Here is a 10,214-nt window from a genome sequence, read left to right as displayed (position 1 = left end):
AGCACTGGAAAAGACTCTGATGCTGGGACGGATTGGGGGCAGGAGGAGAAAGGGACGACAGAGGATGAGATGGCTGGATGGCATCACCGACTTGATGGACATGAGTCTGAGTGAACTCTGGGAGATGGTGATGGACAGGGAGGCCTGGCGTGCTGCGATTCATGGGGTCGAAAAGAGTCGGACATGACTGAGTGACTGAACTGAACTGATAGAAATATTTTAGAGTAGCTGTTCTTAAATGTGATCTGGGAATCTTTGTTGGGTCTTCCAAACCCTTTCAGGGAGTGATCAAGGTCAAAACTATTTTCAAAACAGACTAAGGCATTATTTATCTTTTTCACTCTGATTCTCTCATATGTGTAATTTGGAGATTTTCGGTAGTTACATGGCATGTGGTATTTCAACTGATTGAATTCAGAAGCAGATATGAGAATTAAACTGTCTTCTATTAAGCAAAACATCAGTTTGAAAAAATGTAAAGGAAAGCCATTTTTCTCATGTCCTCCCCAAATACAGTTATTTTTAGTAAAATATTTTATTTATATAAATATGTATTATTGATCATCATTATTTTAAAATAAATTGATAAAGAAGTATTTTAAATATTTTAAAGTTTTAATTTATTATATGGTATAGGTAGTATGTAGGTAGATATAAACATAAACAAAAGCTCTTTGTGGGGGGTGGGGGGGGGGTCTCGATTTTTAAGATTTATAAAGAAGTCTTAGAGTCCAAAGAGCTCAAGTTTACCTAAAAGCAAAACTTTAAATGTTTACTGGCTTAAAGTACTAACTGATAAATAGCAAAATTGATTTTAATCTGTTCTAAAGAAAATAATTATTTTAAAGTAATTTTTGACTTTGGTTTCCAAAGTCCTTGCATATTTATCATTTTGCAATAAATCTGACAGGTAGGCAGGTCAGAAATTATTCTTAACTAAAACAGGAAGAAATCAAGAAACAGTTTTAGATTGCATAGTAAGTTAGTAGCAGAGCAGCTACAGAACATAAAGTACTTTCAACTCTAATTGAATAATTTGGCACATTAATGTAATTCCTCCTCCTTTCCCTATATAGGGTGATTGTGACACATAAAATATTAAAATGGTATTGCGACAGAACATAGCCTGTAGCCACTTTCCCGTTAAACATCTTCATTCTCGAGCTAACTCAGTGCCCTTTACTGCAGCAGATAGCTAAGCACGGTTAAATGCTTTCCTGTCATTCAAAAACATTGCTAACTCCTACAGACTTTTTTGTAGGAGTTTTTTATGTCTTCATCATTTGCTGGTAGAGCTTCTTTTTATAACTATGGACAGCTTCGCAGGTATACCTGATAGGCGACTTCCATTTGAGAATGAATTTCAGAGTACTGGTCTTTCCTGGATTGTCATGCTAATTCTCTGCTCAAGAACTTAAAAAAACTTCCAGCAGATCAATGTTTACTCTTCTGCTAAGTTTTCAATGCTCCTCAGATTCGGTTTCACATTTCTCATTCAACCTCATTTCTTTTCCCTCTAGTGTGCATTATCTTATGTAGGAGGGTTGTCATCCTTATACCAACCTCACTCTCACTTCCGTAATAGCAGTTGGAATTTTCTATATTCTTGCTCATTAATCCTTTAATACCCCTGGGGAGTTGTTATTACTATCCCAACTTTATAGACAAGGAGCTGAGCCCAAAGATGTTAATGTGACAAGCTTGAGACAACACATCTTTCTGATCAATGGTGGAGCCAATATTCAAACCTATGTCTGTCTGGGAATGAGGGTAATGCTGTTAGCCATTACACCATATATATCAGTAAACGAATTAAATTTAAATAGGTTAAATGATCCAAGATTTTGTGCTAATACTTCCTAAAGAAAACAACTAAATACTATTTATAAGAGACACATCTAAAACATATAAATACAAAAAGATTGTAAGTCATAGGATAAAGCCACCCCCTTACTCTCCACACTCACATACAAGCTGCCATAGTTAAACTTTACAACAAAAATCATTATTAGAAAGCAAGAGGGATATTTGATAATTACAAAAAGTTCAATTCATCAAGAAAATATCATAATTTTGACATTTAATATAGAGGTTCAAAGTACTGAAAGCAAAGATTAGCAGTAGAAGGAAAAAGAGATAAACCCATAATGATAGTGGGAGATCTTAACATCCTTCAATAACTGATAAAGTAAGTAAACAAAATATCAGTTGGGATATAAAACAATACAATATATAAAACAATACTTGAACTTGAATACTTGAATATAATACTTGAATATAAAACAATACTTGAACAATACAATCATTAGATCAAATTTGTATCTGAGGAACACTATACTCCTAAACAAGAGAGAATACAAATCATTCTTTTCAAATACAAGTGGAAACTATTTGGAACTGAAAAATCATGAAAATAATGTTATCAAAACTTGAGTTAATTGTTTATAGAGAAATTTATAGCCCTAAATGTAAATATCAGAAAAGAAACACAACAGAAGGCTGAGAAACCAATGAGCTAAGCATTCATTTAAAAAAATTAGGAAAAAACTGGAAGATAGGAAATAATATTAGTAGAAATTAATTTAAAAAAGCATACATATAATTGGATCAACAAAGTCAAAAGTTGGTCTTTTAAAAAAGTAATAAAATTGCTAAATGCCTGGTAAATTGATTTAAAAAAAGAGAGATAGCAAAATAACCAGTATTGGGAATAAAAAAGTAGGACATTACCAAAGATTCTATAGACATTAAGTGATAATAGAAGATACTATGAAAAACTTTGTCATTAAATTTGAAAATGTAAATGAAGCAGACAATGTGCTAAAAAAAACTGTTAAAAACCGAAACAAGCAGATACAGAAAATCTGAGTAGCATTAAACTATTTAATCTTTTAATAAAAAGACCTTCTCATAAAGAAAACTCTAGGTTCATATTGTTTCTTTGGTGAATTGTAGCAAACATTTAAGGAAGAAATAATGATCAGTCTTACACAAAGTCTTCTTGAGCCTAGAAAACAAAGAAGTACTCACTAGCTTGTTTCATGAGACCAGCAAAATCTGACATGTTTCTATTAAAAGAAGGAAAATAACAGACCAACCTTACTTGTAAACATAACACAAAATATTAAACAAAAATTTAATACTACTGTATATTCAATGATATATAAAAAGGCCAGTATATCATGATCAGGTTGGGTTCATGCCAGCATTGCAAGGTTGGCTGAAGAGTAGAAAACCAATCCACGTAATTTACCATACGAACAGAATAAAAGAGAAAAATCCTACGATCATCTCAACAGGTACAGAAAAAAATCTGATAAAACTCATTTCCAATTATGATAAAAACTCTCAGCAAGAGAGTTAGGATTAGAAGGGGAATTCTTAATCTGCTCAAAGATTTGTTAAAAAACAAAATGAAACAAAAACTCAGCAATCCTGTTGAAACACTGATGAAGTGTTGAAAGATTTCCCTTTGAAGTCAGGAACAAGATAAAGGTGCCACTACCACAACTTCTCTTCAACATTGTACTGGAGGTTCTAGCCAGTCGACTAAAACAAGAAAACGAAGGATGGAAAGGAAAAATCAACTGTTACTATTCACAAATTATATAATTCTATGTAGAAGATGGAAAAAAATAAAGAGGAGCTACGCCAGTGTGATACTGGCCTAAGGTAGATAAACAGACCAATGGAATATAATACAGAGCCTAGAAACAGACTAATGTTATATCAACAGTTGATTTATGACAAAGGTGGTAATGTAGAACAAGGTATTTTCAACAAGTAGTGCTGAAACAACTGAATATTCATACTGGGAAAAAAAAAAAGAAACTTGATCTCCACACCATAAGTAAAAATCAATTCCAGGTAACCTGTAATTATAAATGTGAATGGAAAAACTCTAAGGCTTCTAGAAAGTAATACAGGAGATCTATCTTTATTGTTGTTCTTTAGTCACTAAGTCATGTCTGACTCTTATGATGCCATGGACTGTAGCCCACCAGGCTTCTCTGTCCATGGGATTTCCCAGGCAAAAATACTGGAGTGGGTTGCCATTTCCTTCTCCAGGGGATCTTCCCAACCCAGGGACTGAACTTGCATCTTCCATGCTGCAGGTAGATTCTTTACCACTGAGTCACCGGGGAAGCCCAGCAGTACATAATTGTATACCAGAGTTTATTCTACAATTAGTAGAGTTGTTTCCAGTTGGGGACTGTTTTGGGTAAGATTGCTATAAAATGTCTCTAGGTGGACATGTAGATGAATTTCTGTAACGTACTCAACTAAGAGTGGAATTTCTAAGTCCTCAAGTATGCATATATTTAATAGATAAGGAAATGCCAGGCTTTTCCAAAAGTATTATGAAAAGTTAAAGGGTTTGTTGCTCATTGGTGTCCTACTCTTTGTGACACCACGGACTGCAGCCCTGCCAGACTCCTCTGTCCATGGGATTTTCCAGGCAAGAATACTGGAGTAGGTAGCCATTCCCTTCACGAGGGGATATTGCCAGCCCAGGATCAAACCTGGGTCTTCTGCATTGCAGGCAGATTCTTCACCACTGTGCCACCAGGGAAGCCAAAGGAATTGTATAAAATCTATTCCAGCAACTTAGGAGAGTTCCCATATGAGAGTTCTGACATGTTATTGTCAGTCTATTTAGTTTTAAATAAATAAATATGGGAAGTATCCTATGAAGCTGGAATGATTTTGTACAATCCCTTTGGAAAAGTCTGGTATTTCATTATCTATTAAACGTATGCATATTTGATGACCTAGAAATTCCACTCTTAGATGAGTATATGTTACAGAAATTCATCTATATGTCCACCTAGAGACATATTCCGGAGAAGGCAATGGCACCCCACTCCAGTACTCTTGCCTGGAAAATCCCATGGATGGAGGAGCCTGGTAGGCTACACTTCATGGGGTCGCTAAGAGTCAGACATGACTGCACGACTTCACTTTCAATTTTCACTTTCATGCATTGGAGAAGGAAATGGCAACCCACTCCAGTGTTCTTGCCTGGGGAATCCCAGGGACAGGGGAGCCTGGTGGGCTGCCATCTATGGGGTTGCACAGAGTCGGACACAACTCAAGCGACTTAGCAGCAGCAGCAGAGACATATTCAAAAATATTTATAGCAACCATATCCACAACAAAAAACAAACTGGAAACAACTCCATTAATTGTAGAAAAAACCCTGGTATACACATTCAATAGAATACCATACAGCAAGGAAAATGAACGTACTGCAACTACATGCAACAATATGAATGAATCTCATAATGTTGAGTGAATGAAAGCAGACACAAAAGAACATACTATATCATACTATTCATATAAATGAAAAAAAAAAACAGGAAACATATGCATGCTTTATTGATAAACATAAAAAACCAAGGAAATGTGTATCATAAAACTCAGGACAGTGGTTACTTTGACAGGTAGAGAGTGTGAACTGATTGGGAGAGGGCATAAGAGGGACTTCTGGGGTGCTGGCAACCCTCTATTTTTCAATCTAGATGGAAGTTACATGGGTTTTTGATCTATGATAAATTATACTTTGGTTTACTTTTTCTCATTTCCTAATAAAAATGTCTAAAATTCAAGAATTCCTTCCAAGGATCACTAATCAACTCTGAAGATAAGCAATGAAAGTCAGTGCAATAAAAAAATTTGGTGCATGTTTCAGGAGTTAATTTCACTTTTTCGTGCTTCATATTAGAAGAGATGTTGTAAACGCAAATAAAGCACTCTCCATGGGGATCTAGGTTATTAAGGGCCACGTGTTCCAGGACTCAAAAGGAATAAGTTTGTGGAGATGGCCCTGCTGAATGTGATTATCACTGAGGTTTTGCCTTTGGAGGGCATCTCAATGGACCATTGTTGTTCAGTCACTCAGTCGTCTCTGACTCTTTGTGACCGCATGGACTGCAACACGCCATGCTTCCCTGTCCTTCACTATCTCTCAGTTTGCTCAAACTCAGTGGACCATGCCTCATGTGAAATATCTGTTTCTCTTAGGAAGGATGAAATAAGTAACAAGGCACTCTGCTTGGGCTTTGCTCTTGTAAGGAGAGGGGTTAGGGGAAAGGATTTCCTACCGTAACCTATATCACACTTATTTCACTTAATAGTATCACAGTTTCTTCCTCACATATATCCCAACTCCTAACTAGCTAATTTTACCATGTAGATGAAGCATAGGCTTAAACGCTTTTGCATCTCACAGCACATGAATTAGTTATGTAATAGGCTCTCACCAAGTGTTGTTACTGCCTACATGGGTTTCATTACTGTGCACATATCTGAAATATATATAATCAGTTTTTCTAATGCTATAATAGTTTACACCAAAAATATAATTTTGGTTTATATCAAATTTTCCATCACCCAGGAGGTAAGGTTTTTTATTATTGTTGATATTGGCAAAATTTATGAATTTTGTCTCCTGAGAGTTGGCAAGAAGTATGTTCAACTTCAACATGGAAAAGACTGTGGGAGTCAGTTAACTACATTTGCATTTAAGGCATGACAATTGGTATTAGATTGAGCTCTCTGGGACTCAAGCAAAAATTAATAGACCTGTCCTATTCCAAAGATTCTGAGGCAGTTGTTGCTTATACAGCATTCTGGCAAGAAATCAAAGACTTTTGGAGAAGGAAATGGCAACCCACTCCAGTACTCTTGCCTGGAAAATCCCATGGACGGAGGAGCCTGGCGAGCTACTGTCTATGGGGTCGCAGAGAGTCGGACATGACTGAGGGACTTCACCAAGACTTCTACGTGACTGCAAGCAAACATGCTGCTTGGTGTTTCAGTACTGTTCTAGAAACATCTAGAAGGGTGTGAGAAGCTCAAAGACTAGAGTTGCTGAATTCTCAAATTTAAGCAGTCTTTTTCCTTAGAGCATTCACAGCAATTTACTCCTGCTGCTCCCTTTTCCCACTCCTAGTCTATCTCAAAGAGACAGTGGTTAGAAGCAGCAGCTAAACAGGAGTGGGGCTCCGTGATTCTGTAGCTAGACTGGATGCTTACTGCTGAACTCTCTCTTTCAGATTCGGTGGTCAGGAATACAAATCAAGTCCTCTTCACTGTTTACCTGAATTTTCTCCAAATTATTAAATGGTTCTTTTGTATTGCTCAAATAACTTCTGGAATATCTTAACTCTTTTGCAGAAGACTGTGTTAGCAAGCAGGTGGCTACTCAAAAAGGAGGTGAACTCAATGGACTCGGAAAGCTTATGGCAACGCCTTCTCTTACCATTCCCAAGACTTACTTTTAAATCGCACCTTATGCGAAAAGGAACTTCTGATGGTTGAGGTCTGCAAGGTGGCTGATAAAAGTCTATCTGATTAACTGGCTGAAAACGATTGTGGAGCACAGTCCTACTGACGCACCTCCCATTTCTCTAAGTGCCGCTCTCCAGAAATGAAGTCAAAATGTAGATGACCGAGACGTCTTCAGAACAGTTGTTGGGTAATTTTATCTTTGGGTTTCCCAGGTGGCTTAGTGGTAAAGAATCCGCCTGGAGACGCAGGTTGATCCTTGGGTCAGGAAGATCCTCTGGAGAAGGAAATGGCAATTCACTAAGTATTTTTGCCTGGGAAATCCCATGGACAGCGGAGCCTTGAGGGCTACAGTCCATGGAGCTGCAAAAGAGTTGGACAGGAGTTAGCGACCAAACAATAACAATTTTATCTCTAGCAACAGAAATCTTTGGCACTACTAGGAAAATGCAAAGAAGGGCGCAACACCCAGTAACCACAAAAAGAGAACCTAGGTTGCAACTCAGCATTAGTGATTACTAGATGCATGCCTTTGGGCAACTTAAGAGTCTCCGAGTCTGTTTTCTCATTTCAGTTTTTTCAAAGCTTACTAACTTGAGATCTAGCACTGAGCACAGTGCCAGGCTCGAAGTAGGTGACGAGAAAATGATAGGAATTTGCTTTGATGGTTATAGGCAACCAATCAGTTCTGAGTTACTTTTAGTGACCGCCGCAGCGAGGGAGAGAAGAGGTGGGCCCAGGAAATGATGGCGTTGGTTAGCTCGTCAGGTCCCCAGATGGTCCGAGGAGTCTGGTCCTGAGAGCTACTCCGGAGAAGACCACCCAGCGTACTAGGTCACCTCGGGGAGCGTTTGCGGTTTGGCTCCAAATCTTGCCTGACTCAGGCCGGGCCAATCCCCGGACTGCTCGAACTCACCTGCTTGACAGGTGTCAGCGGTCTGGGGTGTGACTGTGGAGGCGGGCGGCCGCGGTGGGCGGGAGCTGAGGATAAGTAGCTCCAGGCGCATGGCACCCGCCGCCCAGTCGCCGCGGTGGCTGCCGGGATGCGCCGCAGCGAATGGTCGCGCCGGGCGCCGCTCTGAGTGACCTTTCACCCGCGCCCAGCGGCCCCGGGCGGTGGCACAAGGCGGAAGCCATGGCGGAGGCGGCGGCTGCGGCGGGCGGGACGGCCGCGGGCGCGGGGCTCCCGGTCCACAAAGGACCGGGACCGGGACCGGGATCCGGAGCGGGACCGCGCCGGGCGGAGGCTGCGAGTTCTTTCAGGCCATCTGCTGGGCCGGCCGCAGGAAGCTCTGAGTACCAACGATTGCAAAGCGCGGAGAACCGCGGCGACCGGCACGGCGGCGCCCACTGCCACTCTCGCCGCGCAAGAGTCGGGCACCATCCCCAAGAAGCGGTGAGTGACGTCTCTGTTGAGCCAGACGCTGGTGAGGGACCAGGCCGGGCTTGTGCTGCGGGAGGGCACGGGCGAGGTGGGAAAGGAGGTGACACGGGAGGGGTGAAGGCATTCCGGTCCCTGAAAGTGCGGACCATCTCTTTGAAGAGAGCGTAGATGACAAGCAGGATGAAATGGGTTTTGGTCACTGTTTGAGAGTAGTAAACCTGAAGAACTCATATTGGGGAAGGCTTTCAGGGGACCTTTTTTCATGGATTCATAATGCCAGAAATTCATTGTCTGTCTTGAATTAATATTTAGGAAGCCAGCGTCTTCGAATATATAGAAGGGGTTTAATTATGATCCTCCAAGGGAATTAAGTTTGTACCAAATGATGGATCTCTTCAAATTCGCTCTAGCTTGGGTGTGAGGTGGCGGTTCCTGGAAGAAGGTGCAGCTGCTGGTTTCTAGGGTGGATTTCTGCTTAGGGGCATGCATTGTTTGAGAGAGGAGGAAATCGAGGGATGGGAAGAAGCAATAAGTAGAAGACACTGTTAGTGACTTAGGGTGTGGTGGTAGCTACTGAGCTCTGGTGTAACCAAAAGCTGAAAGATCCTTGTTTGTGGGTGAGGTTGTTTGTAAGATATCTGAAGACTTTTTAGAGATCTGATAAGCTCTGATGCAAGCCACTAGGAAAAGCTGTTATTTGAGATGTGGCTTTGTCAGCACGGATAAACTTTGAAAGTGAAAAAAAAGTTGTTAATGTTTAATGTGTACTTTCAATGTCAGAGATTGTGCTAAATCTAATTTCTTTTACTCCTCTCCAAACTGTGAGGTAGGTGCAGTTAGCTTTCATTTTATAGATGAAGAAGTAAACAAGATTTAGAAGCCTGCTCTAGGCTTGGCAGGTTCACTGTGGCAGGTTAGTTTTCGAAATCTGGCCAAGTTGACTTTAGGGCCAAATTCTTAAACTGTACTGTTTCTGATGAATTCATTCATTAATTCAATATTCGTGAGTCCTACTACATACTCACTGAACTAAGAATGTAGAGATTTAAAAATGCAGTATTTACTGGTAAGGAACTGATAACCTAAGAAGATAAAGTTATAATACAGTATGATAAGAAAGTTAGCTGATAACCATAACAAACAGTCACTTAACCCAGTTTTGGGTATTTATTTATTAGGGCGAAGGCTTTCCAGGGTAGGGATTGCCTGAGTAAATCTCGAAGGTTGTTCTGGGAGTAGCCTGCCAATGGAGAAAAGCATTCTTAGTGAAAAAGCTGTGTTCATAGGTAAAGCAGTGAGAGGTTGACCTGCTAAGAGTTAAGTGTTGCAGGAAGAAGTGAGAATAGCTTGGGATGAGGAGCGGATAGGCTGGTCTTGTTTACAAGATTTTATGTACAGTAAAATATGATTACATTTACCTTTAGAAAGGTCACACTGGGGATTGAGTTGAAGGTTTAAGCAGTTGAGCATATGGTTTTGGGGAACATAGATTTGAGTTTGAATTTCCACTCCACAATTCCAGCTGCATGACCTTGGGCAA

At 40.0% G+C, this 10,214-nt stretch overlaps 2 protein-coding genes across 3 annotated transcripts in view; one reads left to right on the top strand and one right to left on the bottom strand.

Moving 5' to 3' along the window:
- NFE2L2 (nuclear factor, erythroid 2-like 2) overlaps positions 1 to 7,567 on the bottom strand; it is a 176,874-nt gene extending 169,307 nt beyond the window's left edge. Inside the window, exon 1 of one of the 2 annotated variants that reach the window (XM_010859776.1) lies at positions 7,281 to 7,567. The gene's annotated coding sequence lies outside the window, so the exon portion shown is untranslated. The remainder of the gene's footprint in view (positions 1 to 7,280) is intronic. The other variant, XM_010859778.1, reaches the window with a different exon arrangement.
- An 829-nt stretch (positions 7,568 to 8,396) lies between these two features.
- The window catches only part of AGPS (alkylglycerone phosphate synthase), a 130,361-nt gene continuing 128,543 nt past the window's right edge, over positions 8,397 to 10,214 (top strand). The window contains 2 exon segments of the mRNA XM_010859774.1: positions 8,397 to 8,470; positions 8,472 to 8,686. Coding sequence (XP_010858076.1) covers positions 8,426 to 8,470; positions 8,472 to 8,686 — 260 coding nt within the window. The 5' untranslated portion in view covers positions 8,397 to 8,425.

The sequence above is a fragment of the Bison bison genome, unplaced genomic scaffold (genome assembly GCF_000754665.1).
Source record: "Bison bison bison isolate TAMUID 2011002044 unplaced genomic scaffold, Bison_UMD1.0 scf7180017864460, whole genome shotgun sequence".
NCBI lineage: Eukaryota > Metazoa > Chordata > Mammalia > Artiodactyla > Bovidae > Bison > Bison bison.
This window is presented reverse-complemented; position numbering and strand designations above follow the sequence as displayed.